Below are 20,938 nucleotides of genomic sequence, written 5' to 3' on the forward strand. Positions count from 1 at the left end.
GACCCTCTTCCAGAATAGTGACAAACACCAGTGTACATTTGGATGGTTAGGCAATATGTGCTCCAACAATGAAGGGAACCAACCAAAAGAGCAACAGAAAGTCACCAGAACATCCGGTCTTCACACTTAACAACAGTGATGTCCACGGCCATGAATACCAGACGCTGCTGCGGTGATGAAAAGAACAGTCACTTTGGGGACCTCATCAGCACCCAACAGGGTTATCCTACAGAGTTGAAAGCTGGTAAATTACTGGGCCTTTGGAAGTAATCTGCTCACTAGTGGAAATATATTTCAAATATATATACATATATATATATACACACACATATGCATATTATATATATATGTATGTATATTCATATATTTTTTATATGTTTGAGGCAAGTTGCCAAGGTAGAAAACACCAGTTTATTTAGTTCGTACTAAGCATGGTAAATAAATCCGATTTTCTTTTTAACCTTTGACACATCTGTTTCTAAAAATGAACATTAAGATCTTCAAAAATTGCTACAGTACAAAAAAGTGTGTGTGTGTGTGTGTGTTTTGTGTGTATTTATATATTTATATATGTATATTAACCAGAAATAGTGACTATCAGAAGAGATACCCCACCCCCGTTTTCGGTAATATTTCTATGTGTAATTCACTTAGCTTCAGCTTTTTTTAATGAAGTCTTTCGGGTCAGTACATGGCACATAATGGTATTATTGGCACAGGTTCAGAATCGAAGTCCAAATCCACTTCTCCAGATGTTCAAGCGTCTCCTTTTCCCCTCTGTCTTCTGAGTACCCTTGTCGTGCAACTCCGCTTGACTCCAGAATCCCTCTTTGTCAGCGCATGACCTATAGGCCTGTTCATTTGTATAAAAATATATTTGACCTATATTGTTCTGATCTCTTGAGTTCCCCATCGGCAAACAAAAATGGGAGGTACGGGGACCCCATCACTTATTTATTTATTTAATTTTTTACAGGTTCACCAACGGAATCCTGCACAAAAAGAAAACAACACAGAGATTAAATGGCAGCAGGGGAACACAGTCAGGAATCTCTTCCGAGCACATCGCTTTAAGAACACCTTGAATGTGAGAAGGATTTTTTTTTCATTCTCCCAAAGCACTTTCCCATCAGTTATGTCATTTTATCCTCACAATATCCCTGTGGGATGGGGCAAACTGTTATACTCTCCATCTCACAGGTGAGGGGTTCCTCACCTGGGTGGCCCAGAGAGGGTAGGTGGCTTGCCTGAAGCCATCCAGCAAGCCAGGGCAGAGTGGGGACTAGAACCCTGGTCTTCTGCCCCCGGGCTCCTGCTCTTCCCTCAACAATAATAATGATAATAATGGCGATATTCATTAAGCGCTTACTATGTGCCAATCGCTGTCACAGTCTTAATCCCCATTTTACAGATGAGGGAATTGAGGCACAGAGAAATTAAGTGACTTGCCCAAAGTCACACAGCTGACAAGTGGTAGAGCTGGAATTAGAACCCATGACCTCTGACTCCCAAACCTGGGCTCTTTCCACTAAGCCACGCTGCTTCTACAAGACAATGCTACCTCCTCCTAAGAATAGAAGAACCTTAAAATCACACATTTCCCCATGTTCACTCCTCTACCCACCTTCCTTTTTCCACTTCTGAGCACACGAGGCGATCAGGGTTCACACTGTATTGCTAGTTCTGAAAGCCCTGCATGTATTAATGATGGGTATCATAACTCAGAATTCATACTAGGAAGCCCGTTCTGTTGTAGCCCTTCAAAAAGCATTCTCACTCCTCTGTGAATTCCTGAGTTATCGCCTGCATAGTTCCCACCACCGTCCAGTCCTCTCTGGCCATCAGTGTGCACTGCCCAACCATATTCATTCATTCATTCATTCATTCATTCATTCAATAGTATTTATTGAGCGCTTACTATGTGCAGAGCACTGTACTAAGTGCTTGGAATGTACAAATTGGTAACAGATAGAGACAGTCCCTGCCCTTTGATGGGCAACCATATCTCAGCCTCCACCCACCTTCAGAGTTGCTGCCTCCTTCAAAGGGTTACAATACCGACGACTAGGCTCTCTGGATTGTGGGGATGAACTGGGACTCCCATAACCTTCTAATATCCTGCAGCACTACCAAAGCCCGGTACTCTACAGATCAGTGAGTTGCATCAGGTAAGTGGCCGGATCTTTCCCCTCAAGAGGTAGGGCTGTGGAGGAAAAATCTGAAGCGGGAATGACAGGGTGTGGGAACCAGGGCTAACAGATGTAAATGAAGCAAGATTCATGAACTTTCCCGGTCCGTCCCTTGGATCTTACCCATGTCAGATTGTGTCATATGACTGGCAGATGTTCCAAATGAATTAGATCACATCCACAGGAACGAATCAGAGGACACGTCTCACTAGTAGGTGGTAAATCAACCCCTTCAACTTCCTGGAAGATCAGATAGGGGTGCCCAGGCACATCCTTAATCCAATCAAATGCCCCTTACTCCAAAAGCGCCCTCGTCGGGTCCCCCTCGGGGGAACCCGTGATGAAAAGGTCCAAAAGCTTGAGAGCGGGAGGGTAAGCAGTACCCACTTGGGCCAGATCATGGGGTTTCCATTTTGGTCACCACTCCTAATTGGGCTCCCTCCTAACGGGGACCCCAGTGGAAAGCGCCACAGTCAGGGTGGAATCCAACCCAGGTAGCAAGGGTTGGGGACTAAAGACTCTTACTCTTGAGACTCTCTCTACTTGTAATAACATTTCCAAGAAGCTCGCCCATCTAACCAAATCAACTTTGTCCATGTAAGGATGAAGTTCACCGAGCAGTCATTGGATCCATTCTCCGGCTCCTGGCAGCACTATATTCCCACTAACCCTGGAAGGAACTACCCTGGACATGACTCACACATTTTATGGTGATGATCAGGCTGTCAGACACTTCTGATGCTCCCATCCAGGATAAGCATCTTTGCCACCATATCCCACAGGATGGAGAAGGTCATGAGTCACTTCCGTGTCCAAACCCGACCTACCTTCTCTAAACACCCCAAACCACACCCTCAACACCACTCTCTCCACTGAACTCAGTCTTCTTCCTCCCCCATCCCTCCGCCGATCTTGTACCAACACCCCGCAGCCATGGCATAGTTGGATAGAGCACGGGCCTGGGAGTCAGAAGATCAAGGTTTCTAATTCCGGATCTGCCACTTGTTTGCTGTGTGACCTAGGGCAAGTCACTTCACTTCTCTGTGCCTCAGCAACCTCATCTGTAAAATGGGGTTTGAGACTGTGAGACCCATGTGGGAGAGGAACTCTATCCAACCCACTTTGCTTCTATCCACCCCAGCACTTAGTAGAGTGCTTGGCACAAAGTTAGCACTTAACAAATCCCACAGTTATCATTATTATTATTATGGATCAACTCCATGGAAGGCTTCCTCCACTGTTACATATGAGCAGCTGAACACTGCTGGTGGAATTCTGGACACCAGGTTAGCCTCACCCTATTTCAAATTCATCATCAGCTGCTTTAGTTCTGCCCTCCCATCTGCCCAGCAGTAGCACCTCTCCACTCCTATTGACTTCCTTGCTCGTTGCCCGCATCAGCTGTTTCTGACTTCTAACTCCCGCCCCAAATCCCCTGTTCCCCCACTCTTCCCATTTCTTGCCACTAATGACTAGCTACAAACTCCATATATAAAATTGAAACTACTAGGCATGGTCTCTAAAATCTCCCCTACTCCTCTCCAGGTCCTTCTTCCTCCAGCCCCCACTTTTACTCTTCCACCCTTCCCAGGCGTAACTTAAGAGCATGTGTCCTGCTTCCTCTCAAAGTCTATACCCTCTACCTGTGCTTCTGAACCCATCCTTTCTCCCTTGACCAGTGCAATTTCTTTCTCCCCTCTTACCTCCCTGACTGCCATCGTTTTCCCACGGCTCCTTTCCCTCAGCTTTCAAGCATGCCTATGTATCTTCTGTCCAAAAAAACTGCTTCCTTTACCCCATGGGACTCCCCATTTTTTTGCCGTTCTTCCCCTAACATTCTTCTCCGAACTCCTTGAATGAGTTGTCTACACCTGCTGCCTCCACTTCCTCTCCTTCAACTCTCTCCTGGACCCCATGCAATCTGACTTCCACCTCCTTTACTCCATAGAAATGACCCTCTCTTAGGTCGCCAGTGACCTTCTTACCGAATCCAACAGCCTCGACTGGATCCTACTATCCCTGGAACTTTCTGTTGCCTCTGTCACTGTGGACCAACCCCTTCCCCTGGAAATGTTATCTAACCTTGGCTTCATGAACACGGTCCTCTCCTTTTCCTCCTCCTATCTCTCTGGCCACTACTTCTCAGTCTCTTTCATGGGCTCCTCCTCTTCCTCCTATCCTCTAACTTTGGGGGGGAGGGGGTCCCTCAAGACTCGGTTCTATGTTCACTTCTATTCTCCATCTAAACACACTTCCTTAGAGAACTAATTCACACCCATGGCTTCAACTACCATCTTACTGCAGATGATTCTCAAATCTACCTTTCTAGCCCTGACCTCTTATCCTTCTCTGCAGTCTCACATTTCCTCCTGCCTTCAGGACATCTCTACTTCGATGTACCACTGACACCTCAAATTTAACATGTCCAAAACAGAACGCCTCATCTTTCCACCCAGACCTTGTCCTCTCACTGTCTTTTTCATTACTGTAGACACCATTATCCTTCCTGATTCACGAGCTCAAAACCGTAGCTTTATTCTCAACTCATCTCTCTCATTCAACCCACACTTTCAATCTTTCAAAAAATCCTGTCGGTTCTACCTTCACAACAACTCTAGAATCCACCCTTTTCTCTCCATTGAAAATACTAATATACTGATCCAAGCACCCATCATTTTCTGCCTTGACTAATACATCAGCCTCTTTGCTAACCCTCCAGCTTTTTGTCTCGTTCCACTCCAGTCCACATTTCACTCTGCTGCCCAGATCATCTTTTTGAAAAAAACCTTCAGTCCATACCTCCCCACTCCTCAAAAGACTCCAGTGGGTGTTCAACCACAACCACATCAAACAGAAGCTACTTACCATCAACATTAAGACAATCAATCACCTCTCTCCCTCCTATCTAACCTTGCTATCTACTACAACCTAACCTGAACTCTCCACCCTTCTCATAGCAACCCCTATACCTCTATTTCATCTAACTTGCTATTATGTCTTGGCTGACATAATAATAATAATAATGACATTTATTAAGTGTTTATTATGTGCCAAGCACTGGGGTAGATACAAGGTAATCAGTTGTCCCATGTGAGGCTCACAGTCCTAATCCCCATTTTACAAATGAGGTAACTGAGGCACAGAGAAATTAAGTGACTTGCCCAAGGTCACACAGCAGACAAGTGACGGACCCGGGATTAGAACCCATGACCTTCTGACTCCCAGGCTTGTGCTCTATCCATTATGTTATGCTGCTTCTCTCCTTTGACATCCTCCCAAGACATCTTCCCTTGGGCTGGGCAACGCCTTCCCCCTTATATATTCTCTCCTCCTTCAAATGCTTCCTAAAATCACATTTCCTCCAAGAGGCCTTCCCTAAGTGCTTTTTTTCCCCTATCCCGCCTCTCCTCTGCATTGACTCTGACCTTGCCTGTGGACACCTTAAGCATTTTGATATTTACAGCCCACATCTAAATATCCTTGTTCTCTACTATTTCCCCTATCCATAATCTAATTTAATGCATCTGTTTGTTGTTATATTATACTCTCTCAAGTGATTAGTACAGTGCACTCAATAAATATGATTGAATGAATGAATGGACAGCAAGTTCCTCGTGGGTAGGGATTTTGTCTATCAACCCTGTGGTATTGTTTTTTTTTACCTAGAACTTAGTACAGTGAGCTGCACAGAATAAATACTTAATACCATTGATTGACTGATTGAATTATTAAATGGTGCATAGGTGGCACAGAAGGATGGGCAAACGGGTAGGGAAATGAATGTTTAGGTCCATCATCTCCCTCTCTTTGGGGGGAAATTTTTGATCAGTAAGAAAGATGAGTCTGTCAACATTGTAGCCCTTCAGGGTCGGAGTACTCTAGTTCTTGTTGGGTATTTTGTCCTATGGCCTTAGAGGTGCGAGGTCCTGCTCAGCCTTCTCCTGAGGGGCCCAGAGAGCCCCAGCCCTCTTAGTAATGTCACTCTGGGTGCCACATTTTCTGCCCCCAGATATTCTGGGACTTTGCCTGCCAAGTGGTTGTAGCCCAACTCTGACCAAATCGGCCCAGGAATGCGAAATATGATTTGTGCTCTTTGTTAAGAAGTAGGATCCCTGGTTGAAAAATTAGCCTGTTTGGATCCCACTTGCTTGATTTCTCTTCAAGTTGGGGGATGCAAAAAAGAGCATGGGCTTTCGAGTCAGGGCTCATGAGTTCGAATCCCAGCTCTGCCACTTGTCGGCTGTGTGACTGTGGGCAAGTCACTTAACTTCTCTGTGCCTCAGTTCCCTCATCTGTAAAATGGGGATTAAGACTGTGAGCCCCACGTGGGAGAACCTGATTCCCCTATGTCTACCCCAGCGCTTAGAACAGTGCTCGGCACATAGTAAGCGCTTAACAAATACCAACATTATTATTATTATTATCATTTTACAACAGCCGGGGGCGGAATAGAAAAACCATTGCTGGGAAGAATGTTGACTTTCACTAAAATGATAGGTAAAGCCATGATTTTCCCGAGATAAAAAGAGTGGGCAGAGATCTTTCAGTCTGGGCCTAGTTCTCTAAGCACTTTGGGAATTGAACTTGAGGAGAAAGGTGTCCTTGTCCCGTGTGTCCCTAGGTTCCTTTATACTGTAATTCCTTTGAGAGCATGGTCTTTGCAATTACCAAGTACCTAATACAGACTTTAGCATTCATTAGGTGCTCTCTAGATACCACTGATTGATTGATACATTGATTGACTGATCAAGTCATTGTTTTGATGTGAAACCTCTATAGAAAAAGGATTGTCATGGGTCAATTCTCCAATTCTGTTGGTTTGATGGTGGAGTTTAGGGGAAGCCCCACCACCTGAGGGAGAGCTCAAAGGGCCCGTGGCCATTTTGCAAATGCAGTCCCTTTGAATGGCAGTGGTTGATTTTCTAGGAATACATTTATAGAGCAGTCAGAAAACTCAGGTCCTTCTCTTGTTTCGAACTTATGCTATCAATGTGTTATAGAAAACACAATTTATTTCTGACCGACGTTAGAATCAGGGACCCTTTCATTTTGAGATTTGGCACAATACAGAGTGGCCTGGGAACACGGAAACATCTGAACACTAATGAGATTTTCTGAAGTTAAAATGCCCCAAAGAAATCGATGGAAAATTAACTAAACATTAAACCACCAACATCCTATTGAAGTTGCCGTTTAAAGTTTTATTTTCCAAGCCTCAGAATCCAGAAGGGCATCTTTTCACCTCCCATGTGGAGTCGTCATCATTCCCAGAGATGTCTGCACCTGTAGAAGTGTATGTATGTGTTTCTGGGTTCATGTCTGTACAGTCCCCCACCCCAGTAAAATGCTCTCTTAGCATTTACAATGGCTTATACACTTTGTTTTTCTTCCCTTCAAAGTAGTTTACTTGAATGGAGAGGGACTACAATCCATTTTAATAAAGGATTCAAAGATGGCATCTTTTTAGCATGGAAAATGGTGCCTTCTTGCTGATTATAACACTTTGAAAATGAAACACTATGTACATATGTACACAAAAAAGTCTGACTCAAAATCTTTCATTGTTGCTACTGATTTTCAGTGCTGTGGGATCATGAGGCTATTCTCTGTGCTTTTATCACTGTTTCTTAAATTTATACAGTTTTAATCACTTTTTTGGATCTGGGAACACATTAATGCACTTTATATTATTTTATATGGGCAAACGATTTTTAACACTCTTTTGCTTAACACTCTATTTTCATAGACCCAATTAAGAGCATACCCTGGGGTAGAGTGGTACACGTGTATATATATGTACACTGAATGCTAAGGAGAAGGAGCAAGTCCATCACCAACTGTCAGCTGGAAGAGCAGGCTTAGCCACTCTTTAAGTGTTTCAAAGTGTTTCAAATATTTGCTAAGCTTGGAATGGGGAAGACAAGATGGTGAGGGAGCAGACTGCTAAATCATCATTAAAAATGCATTTATACAGGCTTAACCACGATGCAAGAGATAAATATCTCCTACAGCTCTTAAACCTTAATTAAATGCTTTATTATTAATTGCTATTTATATAAGAGACAATAACCATGCGACCACATTTAAGAGAGCTGGGAAGATCCTTTTCTCTCAATACCCTTGGATGAACATGGATTGAAAGGATCAGGAGCCTGAAACCAGTCCAAGTTCTTTCATCCCAAGGAGAGGCCCAACTGCATGCCAGGCACACACCAACTGAATATTTCAACATTCATCAATGCCTAATAAGCCTGTTTGCATAGCTCCCTGGTTTATTTTTGTTAGACAAGAGAAGAAGGAATTGAACTGCCTTCCGTTGCCTCAGTATCTGGCAGCAGTGTCCAGAATGTAACAGTGTTAAAGGCCACAGTTGTACCATCTCCCCGCATGATGTTCTCAAAGGGATCAAGATTGGACTTGTGCCAATGCTTCTGGTGGGGAAGGAAAATTAGGCCAGCTTCCTTCTGGAGGTGACCCCGGAACACCCCAGGGAAGCCTACTTGAGCTGGGGGTGTGGCCCAAGGATCAGGGTCCAGGAGGGAAGTAGCAGCCCATGGAAATTCCTGTATCCTTCCCCATTCTCTGCTGGCATCTGTTCATTCATTCATTCAATCATATTCATGGAGTGATGACTATGTGCAGAGCACTGTACTAAATGCTTGGGAAAGTACTTTGGGAGCCCCTGCCTCTCTAAGTGATGTCTGGAAGTAGAAGCCCATTCTCAGGTCGAGAATTTTAACTGGTTACGTCATGGGACTGACCAGAGCGGATGAAATATACCAGTTTGCCCACTGGTCAACCCTCCAGCTGTTCACCAGCAAATTATCTGAATAAGTGAGTAGCAGCATGGCCGGTGGAAAGAGCATGGGCCTGAGAGTCAGAAGACCTGGGTTCTAATCCCAACTCTACCACTTGTCTACTGTCTGACCTTCGGCAAGTCACTTCACTTCTCCGTGTCTCAGTTATCTCATCTCTAAAATTTAGATTCCCATATGGGACCCAATCTGATTGTCTTATTTTCCCTGGCACTTAGTAAATGTTTAACAAATGCCATTTTAAAAAAGCCCTCCAATATACATGAGAAAGACATAGACATAAAGCACTTATCCTATCCCACCTTGATTACTGTATCAGCCTTTTGCTTATCTCCCTGTCTCCTGTCTCTCCCCACTCCAGGCTCTAGTTTACTTTGATGCCCGGATCATTTTCCTATAAAAACATTCAGATCATGTTTCTCCAGTGGTTACCCATCCTCCACAGCATCACACTACTCTCCTACTACAACCTCTCCCACACACTTCACCCCCTCATGCTAACCTCACTGTATGTCTATCTCATCTATTTTGCCACCAGTCACTTGCCCACATCTTGCCTCTGGCCTGGGATGCCCTCCCTCCCCGTTTCCGACAGACCGTTACTCTCCCCCGTTCAAAGCCTTATTGAAGGCAAATTTCCTCCAAGAAGCCTTCCCTGACTAAGCCCTCCTTTCCTCTTTTCCCTCTCTCTCCTGCATCACCCTGACTTGCTCCCTTTATTCATCCCCCCCGCCCAGTCCCACAGCACTTATGTACATATCTGTAATTTATTTACATTAATGTCTGCCACCCCCACGAAGCTGTAAACTCATTTCAGGCAGGAAATATGTCTATTGTCATATTATAATCTCCCAAGTACTTAATACAATGCTCTGCATACAGTAAATGCTCAATAAATGATCGAATGAATGCGTGGATTTGGTAGTCAGGATACCTGGGCTCTAATCCCAATTTTACTTTGGCCTTTAGGAGGCAAGTGGGTAAATCACTAAATGTCCCTGAGCCTCAGTTTCCTCTTCTGAATAACATTTCTAAATCACCTGCTCACTCTGGACCTCAGTTTCCTCAGCAGTAAAATGGGATAAAATAACTCACGCTTCTTGGACTGTAACTAATCTGTTTTGTCTCTTCCTCGCTACTTGGTAAATATTTACTAACTGCCATTATTATTGTTACTATTATTACTATAGCTTTAGAGTAATTGCTGGCAAAGGGATTTTGAAGAGCTATAAATAATCTGGATATTCTGTCTGTGTAAATCCAGCCCGTGTATACACAGGCAGTATGTGTCTGTGAACCGTATGTTCTGCGTTTGTGTGCTGTGATTTAATTCATCATGGTACATATTAAATACTTACTGTGTGCTCAGTGCAGAGTAGATACAAGATAATTCTGTCAGAAACAGTCGCCCTTCCACACAGCGCTCCCTGAGAGGGAGGGGAAGCAGGCTTCTATTACCTTATTTTAGATAAGGAAAACTGAGACCCAGAGAGGTCAAGTGCTTCACCCAAGGTCACTCAGCAAGCTAGTGGCAGAGCTAAAACTAGAACCCAGATACCCTGACTTCCAGGCTAATGCTCTTTCCACTTAGGCTTGAAAGTCCTCCACTTGATTAACTCTTTGTGGGCAGGGATTGTGTTTACCAACCCTATTGTATTGGACTCTCCCAAGTACTTAGTACTGTGCTCTGCACAGGGTAATAGCTCAGTAAATATCACTGACTGCTTGATTGATTGATAGGCTAAATTGTCTCCCTGCTTCCCTTTCAATTTGGCAAAAATCTGTCTGGTGTTGGCAATTGCCTTCAGTGACTACATTTCAGAAGAAGAAAGCCTAATCCAGTCCCCAGAGACAGCACTGAGTCTTTCCCTCATGTTCAGGAATTTGTAGTCCATCTGTGTATAGTGACTGCCTGGTTGACTGACTGACTGACAGGCTGAACTCTATATTCTGCCCCTTAGCATGAGCCCAATAAACCTTGACCGATCATACCGAATAATAATAAATGTCTGGGAGATTATTGGCTGAGAAAGGGTAAACCATGGAAAATGTCAGGAGTGTTTATTGGGAAATGAGTCTCAAAGAGAAAGAGTGCCAGCCTAGAGCCGAGTCTGTAAAAATTTCTGAGGAAGAAATGGCTGACTCAGGCCATGTAGATCATTCCAAGAACCCTCCAGCATTTGCTAGAAATATTAATCAATCAATCAGTGGTGTTTACTGAGTGCTTTCTGTATGCAGAACACTCTACTAAGTGCTTGGGAAAGTACAATACAGAGAGTAGGTAGACACGGTCCTCGTGTTTCTGGTTTATGTGTTTGATTTCTTCTAACAACAGTGATAATTTTAGTATTGTCATTTGGTACTCACAGTTTGCCAAGCACACTCCACTAAGCACTGGGTTTGATACAAAAGAATTAGGTCAGACACAGTCCCTATCCCAAAGGGACAGAGCAGGTGTTGAATCCCCATTTTATAGATGAGGAAACTGAGGTACAGAGAAGTTAAGTGACTTGTTCATAGGTCACACCGCAGACAAGTGGTGAAGGCAGGATAAGATAGCCTAGATCTTCTCTCGGGCCCCTCCTCTTTCCACTGGGCACTAGCTCATCTCAGTTCTTTGATACTGCCCTTCTAGTTCCAGTTTTATGTGTTTGCATATTCATGCTCTTTTGCTTCCTAAAACATTAGGCTGTTAGCTCCTTGAGGGCAGGGGCCCTATTCTGATCTTTTTCATATCTCTTCTCAAGGTTGAGTGTAGTTCCCTGAAAGGATAGGCACTCCCAACCAATATCAAGACTGCCTGAAGGTCTCTACTGAAACTTTTATTCCTCTCCCTAGATCTGATTAAGAGACTTAAAAGAGAAAAGGTGTAATGAAACTAAAGGAGGGAAAGTATGTGTTAAAAGTAAAACAAAATTTGAAATTAAAATAAAGAGGGAAGACATTTTTCTGTTAAGCACTATAGCTTTAGAGAATTTTTTTTAAAGTGTGTGTTTTATGTATATTTGTGTGTGTTTGTATGAGTGTGTGTGTGCGTGTGTGTGTCTCTGCATTTGGTTATGTGTGCCCAAGTGTTCGACTACATGCATGGGCAAATATTTGGGCAGCAGGTAATCCAAGGAAAATCCACCCCAGATTTTCCTTCTGATCCTTATGCCCATCAAAGGAAGGAGTTCAACGATTGGGTCAGATGACTTGGACTCCTCAGTAATAATAATAATAATAATATTATGGTAATGATTTTATTTGGGGAAACTGGGAAGCAGCTATTCTTGGGTGTTTTAGAATGATCCAAAGATTCACTAGAGAATAAGCCTACTGTGGACAGGGAAGCTACCTGTGCTTCTGTTGAACATTCCCCAGCACTTTTCCAGGGCATTGCATCAAGTACACGGTCCAAAAAATACCATTACTCCTATTTCTACTACTCCCTTTCCCGTCTCTTTAGGTCATCCAATAGAATGCTCAAAAACTCTTGGTAATGAAAAGGTCCTCTAAGGTCCACAATTTCTGATATTTCTAGTCTGGGGAACCAGCAGAGGTGGGTCTTTGAAAAACTCCTAGCCAACACTGAGGAGTGAGAATATACTGTGGACTTTCTTTCTTTCTTTGGCATCTCATTTGAAATTGAAAATCCCACATCCAATAAGGGGCTTCAGATGTTTAAAATGCTTTGAATTCTGGTGGGTCCTGCCCTATGATTGGTGAGAATTATTCTAGTTCCTCACAGTGCAATCTCGACAGCACTCTATAATAAACCTTCTTTTATTCATACCAGGATCGTTTGCCTATTAAAGAGATTTATTCCTCTAGGGCAGCTGACAGTGAGTTCTTTTCAGAACCCAATTGAGGTCCTGAGGGCCACAAGGGGGTCTATTGCTCCAAGTCTAATTTGCCATATTTTTACTTCTGTGTTTTTTAACATAATAGAAAGGCCGGCCACCATCTGTCTCCGATTGGTACGGAGCTTTTACCCCAATGGGACGGAAACTCCTTCAGCAGTAAGCAGGCTTTCAGGCTCTGTGCGTGGTTGGAGTTGGAAAGGAGTATCATTTGCAGTTTTAATGATACTAATTAGAGAGGGGCAGACAAAGGAGAGAAACGGTGACCTGCATCAGATGACTATCAATTGGCCAGCCTACCCCGTCCTCAGAAATTGATTTGGAAACATTCTGCTTCTACCTGCCCGCACAGATACCGAGAGACCATCCGGTTTTTATTCACTTTCTATTCTAATCTAATTACCTTTCTTTGTCCACATAATGCTAGGCAGGCCCTTCTGGCTCAGGGACAAGGAGGGAAGGCCAGAGATTTGATTTGGAATGAGTAGGCGATTCATTAGAGGAGAGATTAGGGATTGTCCAATTCATTCCTATTCTTGAATGCAAGAGGAACAGACCAACCTGCAATAAAATGTCATATGCTTAATCCTTGTTGAATCTTGGCTGGAGGCTTCTCCCTGCTTTCTCCCATCTCTGCTCTAGCCCATCTCCTTGCCTCCCTCCAAAAGAATTAGAGGCAAAGAAATAAACAGCAGAAATCAATTTTCAAAAATCCCAAGGTATGAAAGTCAAAAGCCAGAGACTGTTTAGTATGGTTGAACGAAGGTGTCCTGTAAACAAAGGGTCTGAGTTCTGGTTGCTGGAAAAAGGCACACAAATTCCAGTTCTTGAATGCCCCCACCTCTTTCCGATAACTCAGATTGCACCAAAAGACTCTGCGGAGGTTACGTGCAGCCTGTGAGCTGAAATGCAGTTCTCGCCGGCTGTCCAAATGTTCAGAAGATTCAGCACAGAAGAAAGCAATTTAACGTTAGCATTAAAGTTAATATCATTGAAAGCAAACCAAATGTTCTTCTCCAGCAGAGCGTGGAAAATTCATCCTGTTCCTGGTACCAGCCCCTGTTTCAAATTAGGAGATATGTCCCAATTCTTCTCTCGTACCATATATTCCCTTCCTCTCTTTATCTTTTTCTTTTCCAGCGCTTTATAATTCTAATTGGTATTTTCATTTCGGTCTGACCCCCTCCTTCCCAAGGTAAAAATATGCAAAGGCAGATTCATGCCCTCATTGCCTTCCTTACTCTTCTGTCTGAAGAAATAGGGATTGTTTAAGGCATTAGATTTTCTCTGCCCTCTACGCGTCAGTCAGATGAAGATGGGACGGCATTCGTAATTCTGATAATTGTCATGACGCTGAAAAGTTGGCCTGGGTATGTTTGTCTATTCCTTTCTATGGTGAATTTAAGACCTAAAGACAGGAGGGAAAAATCAACTTTCTGCTTTGAAAACCACAGATAAAACCATCGTGAGGCCTCTCGGTCCGCACAGAAATGCTCAACGTTCGGGAGAAGGCGGGGAGGGGGAGGGGGATGCGGCTGGGGAATAACAAACAATAAGGTCTTAGAGTGGTACGTACCAGGAAATAGACACATGGCGTCTGCCCTGCCCCCAGGAAGTAAAACGGACTTCGGCCAGTCAGCAGGAGATTTCAAACCATTTCTCAGACACAAAGGCCACAGGAATTAGATGCCGATCGGAAGAAGAGATTCTGCAGCGAGCAGAGAAATGGGCTAGCGCGTGCTGGTACTTACACACCACAAGCAAGCCGGGTCAGGCCTGCTGCAAAAAACTAGCTTTTTTAGGAAAAAGGAAAAGAAAACTCTACGGCGATGCTATCGAGGAACTCATTGGCCACTGGGGCTCCCTCCCTGCTCCCAGCCAGTTGCATTTTGAAGAACGACGCAGCATACCAGCTCAGTTTGGAGTGGCGTGGGGATAAATGAGAACCTGACTGAGTGGTCAAAGTCTTCTGAGGGACTGGCCACTGGGTGTTGGTTCCCGACAAACAGGTTCAGCAGTCCTGCTCTGGAATGGGAGGGAGGGTGTGGCAAGGGGAGAGACACAGAACTTGATGGGATCTGGAATCCTGACTGGGTTGGTTGTTCCCAGAAGGCATTGGGATAATCCAACAAGATAGTGGCCCACACTCCCAGCAAGCCACCGACAAGAATTAATTGGAACCCTCTCTCTCCCCACCACCTCTCCATCTTTGAGGCCAATGAGGTCCAACGAAGCATTACCTTAGGACTAAAGAAGCAATGAACTTTCCCCAAAACGTGCAGGATACCCGCAGCAGTGCCAACCAGAGACGCGGACGGTGTGCCGGGCACAATGCGGACAGGACAGAGAAACACAACTGAACAGAGGAGGTTCACGCCAGGCCCCGATCCACTGCCTTGGCTGGCTGGGTGCGGGGGATGGTGGTCCTGGTTGGAACCGACACACACGTACACTCGATGAAATGGTTTGAAAATCCTTTGCCAATTCCTTGTCTCCGCGTCCTTTCAGAAGCCCAGAATATGATCAGCTAGAGCGACCAAAATTTCTGAGTGGGATATTAAAAAAATATGTAGCAAAACATGGCCCCGGGACTTCTGCTCCTCGTGCACCCACACAGAAAAGGAGGATTTTATGCAATGAAAATCACAGAGAGCCCAACATGGAGATAAACTGGAGGGGAAGAGAGGGAAGAAGCCATCTGAACAAATAGAAAATCATTCTCATCCACTGGACAAGAGGCATATCACTCTAGGGGCTGACCCGAAAAAAAAAAAAAAATCTCTCTTCACCCGTCGGGAGGAAGGAGACTTGGATTCCCTTTCCCCTGGACGAACAAACAGAATGAAGCGCATATCCAGCTCCACATGCACGTAACCCTCTTCTAAAAGGCTGACATCCCCAGGATTTGGGGCTGAGTTGAATAGGTCATTCTCCTCCGCACCCCTCCTTTTGACCTCACGTTTCACCCCAACAGGAGATCCCAGCTCTACTCTGATCACCCATCTTGTTGCCAATCACTCTGCCATCTACAGGTTAACGTGCCACTATTTTATTCCCACCCAAGTAGGCTAATCAGGTAGGCGTCTCCTACTTTAAGAGAATTTTCATTTCAATCTGAACTGCTCTCTGGACGTTGGCTCTAGAGGGTCCTGTCATTAGCTGTCAGGAACACGTTCTTGGAAAGCAGGGACGGGAAGATTCGAAGAACAAAGACCAGAAGAGCAGTACAGCAGCAAATTAGAAATGCTCTGAAGCAAGGAAGTTGACTGATATCAAGCAGGTATTTATGATTCTCCTTGTCACTGACATTGTCTCCCTGAGACCCACAGACACTGGCCTAGCAAGTGATGATGTTACTTGGTTGGAATTTTGAAGGCCAAGATGCCCAGGCTTGGCAACGAAATCTGTTGCAGGACAACAGAGCAGGGGCCAGTCGATGCTTGCCCAACCCATCCACGCATGCCACTGCCGCTAACCGTTGGAGTCATCGCTGGTCTCCAAGATGCAAATCATGCTTCTTAACGAACGGCCCCCGGCCTGGAATAGACCACGAAGACAACGGGTCGGGACAGGGGTCGCGGGGGGAAGGGCACGGCAGATTTACCTGTTCCCGTTGAAGGTCGTTTTATAGTCGGCCGTCGGGTGCAGCGTCTCGTCGGGGTACATCGGCATCGACGTCCTCACACACTCGTGCGAGCACTGCAGGGTCTCGTTGTAGGCGGTGAAAATGTCGAGGTTGCTGGGTACCCGGGCCGGGGTGAAGTCCGTCAGGTTCTGGCAGCTCTCCTCCTGCTGATTGATTTTCCGCTGGTGGCTATGCCTCCGTGTGTTCCCACTTTGTGCACAACTGGCAGAGGAAAGGAGGGAACGGTATGACAACAGCAACCCCTACCCAAGGGCAGCGCTCTACTCCACCAGTCATTAGACATCGTCGCCCATTGAGCGATCTTTCCCGCGAGCTCCGCAAACCCTGATGGAGCGATCGGCTCGCGTTCTTTTTCTCTTTTTTTTAAGATCAGATTTGAATTTCAATGCGGACTATTATCGCAGGGAGAATGATTGAGATAAGTGGTTTAGCCGCGTTATCAGGAAACGGGGGGCTTGTTTGCTCCGAGATCGTCAGAGAGAACAATAGCGTTAGCGCGCTCCCCTGGCAGATGCCTCGGTGGAAAGAATAATTGCGATAGATAACTATACACCAAATTGGTTTGGTCGAGTGTGGGAAGTTCTCGTGGGCGCGTTGGGATGGCTCATTAATTGATTCTGGAATGCTTAGTTAATGAGGCCTGCAAATGCTTATTGTTTGGGTAATCATCGGGGGGATATTTGATTTTTTTCGAAGTATCCACACTCTTCTCTTTCACCCCTGGAGTTCCCATGCTGAAAGCTGGTTCCTTGCACTCTCCCTTTGGAGAAAGCCAAATCTGAGTCTATTGGACACCTCCAGTCCTTGCCATGCACTTGATTGTAAGCTCCTAGAGGGCAGGAATCGTGTTTGCCAACGCTATTGCATTGGACTCTCCCAAGTTTTTGGAACGGTGCTCGGCCCAGAGCAAAAGCTCAATAAATACCATTGATTGACAGTGTAGAGGTTTCTCTTAGATCATAATCCCCTTGAGATCAGGCCAAAGATCCTTGTGGACTGGGATCACGTCTACCGACCATTGTATCGTGGCTTCCCAAAGCATTAGTACAGTGCTCTGCACACTAAGTACTCAATAAACACCACTGATCAATGGATCTCTTGCCTCAGTGAGTACTCTCTTGCATTCTTAGTTCAGTTCTCTGGACACATTAGATGTTTTCTGTTATCTTTAGGCAGTGAGCTCGTCGTGTGTTGTGGGGGCGATGTCTACCCCCCCACAAGAGAAGGAGCAGCACGCTTGAGAAGCAGCGTGGCTCAGTGGAAAGAGCACGGGCTTTGGAGTCAGGGCTCATGAGTTCGAATCCCAGCTCTGCCACTTGTCGGCTGTGTGACTGTGGGCAAGTCACTTAACTTCTCGGTGCCTCAGTTCCCTCATCTGTAAAATGGGGATTAAGACTGTGAGCCCCACGTGGGACAACCTGATTCCCCTATGTCTACCCCAGCGCTTAGAACAGTGCTCGGCACATAGTAAGCGCTTAACAAATACCAACATTATTATTATTATTACAAACTCTTTTGAATTGCACTCTCCCCAACACTTAACAGTGCTCTGCACACTGTAAGCAGTCAATAATTTTGATTGATCGATAGTAAAGGCTTCCAGTACAATAGATTCAGTGAGTACTTAATAAATACCCTTGATTGATGAAATGATTGATTCTTGAGTCTTATTCTTTGCCTCTCTGCAGCCTGAGAAAGCTGGGCAGCAATCCTTCAGGAGGGCAGATTGAGAAGTTATTTACCAGGATTCTTGAATTCTCAGTTTAAAAGACAACTCCAGAGGCCCAAACCATGACCTCCCAAGCCCTGAGTTCACATGGTATTGAGAGTCAGGGACCTCCTGGGCTCAAATCCCAGCTTGGCTACTGACCTCCTGGGTGAATATGGGCAAGTGAGTTTATCTCGGGCTTCTGCTATCCCTAGCGCTGACCTTGAGCTCCATGAAGAACGGGGATTGTGTCCAATCTGAGTATTGTGTATTCATTCAATTGTATTTATTGAGCTCATGCTAGCCCTTAGCACAGGGCTTAGTACTTAGTAAGGGCTTAGTAAAGAACATAACTGATTAAGCCCTCTTCCCCACGCTCCCCCTTGAACCCTGTGACCCGAGGCTTCATTCAGGCATGGAAAACCCCCAAAAGGGGAACCCCAATTTCCACCAACTGTGCTAAACTGCTTTAAAGCAGATATCCAGTATTCTGGGATATCTGTTCTGCAGTTGGAAACTTCCCTGGACATTAGATGGGGCCTCTTCCCAGCCCACGAGGTGAAATCCTGCCGTTGTCCCAGGGGTCACGCTCAGATCGGCAGCCACGCTGTTTGTGGCTGTCAGATGCTTTTGCTCTGGAGCGGTTGCGTGAAAGTAACAAAGGGGTCAATTGGATATATTACACCGGCAGCAAGTTGGGCTCTGAAGGTAACAGGAGGCACGACTGTTGGAGGAAAAGCAACTGGGAGGCGGAAAGGTCTTTGAACTGTTTCTGTCAGCGACAGGGTGAGCCGAGAGGGGCCGGGCTCCATGCGCCACCCAGCGGATTTGACCTTGGAATTGGCCAAGTTCCGTGAGAAAACAGGTGAAGGCAGGGAGGCAACCGGGAAGGCATTCCTCATTTCCCTCCATGCAGAATGTGTGGGAGAAGGAAAGCGGGGAGCATATTAGGCTAGAGACAGCGTGAAGGAGAATTCTTAAGAGAACATGGGAGGGAAAACGAACTTCCTGTCTGCCTGCCTCCAGCTTAGGGAGCATTTCCACAGCTGAGGCTACGGGAGGGCAGGACAGGGAGAAGGGGGTCTGGTTCGGGCACGGGAACTGTATGGCAGTGGCAGAATCACTTCCATCAGGAGAGGGAGACGTCAGGGCACAGAATAATATGCTAGTAGCTTCAAGGTGCTATCTGAAGCAGCAGTGGTATTTGGATAAGAAACGTGCCGCCGGCCATTCACTCATCATCCATTTCTTTTCAATCAGTTGGTGAAGTAGTGTCACAACATAAACACACACACGCAAGTGCACGCTCACACGTGAAGGCACACAACCACATGGACACACACCCCTCCCACAAGCTAGAGACAGTTCTCCAGGGTCCTTACCAATTTTTTAAGACAAGAGTTGTAATCAGAGCAGCTATGACCATTATGAGGGAGACTGTGATGGTTATTATCTGATGAACAGCCAGACCTGTAAAGAAAGAAAGGAAGGAGAAAGAGGGAAATGGGGTTGAGGGGAGATGGAAATGAAAGAGGCATGATATTAATGAGCAACAGGAAAGAAAACAAAGCTGCATTAGTGTGGCGCGGTTCAACTGCTCAGCTCCAGGCGGGCCACTCTCCCTCTCTCCGCAGAGAGCAGAGATGTCATCCAACGTGGAGACGGGGACAAGCCAAACAAATCTTCCCTCCCAACCACCCCGTCCCTGTTCTCTAGAGCTGAGAAGGGAATAAGTTTCAGGCAGTGTCCACACGCTCTGCTCTGCCCTCCAAGAGCTTTAGTTCAAGGTGTACGCTTACCTCTGCCATTGAGCTGAGTCCCCAGTCAGGTGGGGGATGCTCTCCTCCTTTCCCCCTTCCTCTCTTTCTCCTCTTCATCCTACTTCCCCTTCTTCCAGTTCTTCCTCTTCTTGTCACTCATTGCACTCAGAAGCTGCCAATGGTTACCCAACCATCTTCTCATCAAGCATTGGCTTGAAGCTCTCCCCGTCTTATTGCCTTACCTCACAGATCTAGCACTACAACCTAGCCCACATTTTGTGCCTCTAGCACCAATTTACTAATTGTACCTCCTTGTCCTCTCTCTCGCCACCAACCCCTTGCCCACGTTCACTATTTGTCCTGGAACTCCCTCCCTTTATACGTTACAGATCACCATTCTCTCCATCTTCGGAACCTTCCTAAACTCATATTTCCTCCGAGAAGAGCCTTCCCCAACTGACCTGGCGTTTCCATGCCATATGCACCCTTCCTTATGTGCCTCTTATGCACGAGGGTTTACTTATTAAGGACTTTGATACTCAAACTACCCAAAGCCCCCCAGGCTTTACTTATATATCCTTATACTCTCTGGGGAAGCAGCTTGGCTTAGTGGCAAGAGCACGGGCTGGGGAGTCAGAGGACATGAGTTCCAATCCAGGCTCCGCCACTTGTCTGCTGTGTGACCTTGGGCAGGCTTCTTAACTTCTCTGCGCCTCAGTTACCTTATCTGTAAAATGCAGATTAAAGCTGTGAGCCCCCCCCGTGGGACAACCTGATTACCTTGTATCTAGCCCAGTGCTTAGAACAGTACTCGGCACATAGTAAGAATTAAACAAATGTTATAATATTTTTGAGAAGCAGTGTAGCTTAGCAGAAAGAGCATGGGCTTGGGAGTCAAGGTCTAATCCCAGGCTCCGCCACTTGTCAGCTGTGTGACTTTAGGAAAGTCACTTAACTTCTCTGTGCCTCAGTTACCTC

General features: G+C 45.6%; 1 protein-coding gene across 2 annotated transcripts in view; it reads right to left on the reverse strand.

Annotated features, from left to right (window-relative positions):
- Positions 1 to 392: 392 nt before the first annotated feature.
- The window catches only part of AJAP1 (adherens junctions associated protein 1), a 201,808-nt gene continuing 181,262 nt past the window's right edge, over positions 393 to 20,938 (reverse strand). The window contains exons 3-6 of one of the 2 annotated variants that reach the window (XM_029065534.2): positions 19,583 to 19,670; positions 16,451 to 16,693; positions 14,423 to 14,554; positions 393 to 992 (exon numbers count right to left, since the gene is read on the reverse strand). In XM_029065534.2, the coding sequence (XP_028921367.1) occupies positions 14,482 to 14,554; positions 16,451 to 16,693; positions 19,583 to 19,670 (404 nt within the window). In that variant the 3' untranslated portion in view covers positions 393 to 992; positions 14,423 to 14,481. The remainder of the gene's footprint in view (positions 993 to 14,422; positions 14,555 to 16,450; positions 16,694 to 19,582; positions 19,671 to 20,938) is intronic. The other variant, XM_029065537.2, reaches the window with a different exon arrangement.

The sequence above is a fragment of the Ornithorhynchus anatinus genome, chromosome 5 (assembly GCF_004115215.2).
Source record: "Ornithorhynchus anatinus isolate Pmale09 chromosome 5, mOrnAna1.pri.v4, whole genome shotgun sequence".
In the NCBI taxonomy this organism is placed as follows: Eukaryota; Metazoa; Chordata; class Mammalia; order Monotremata; family Ornithorhynchidae; genus Ornithorhynchus; species Ornithorhynchus anatinus.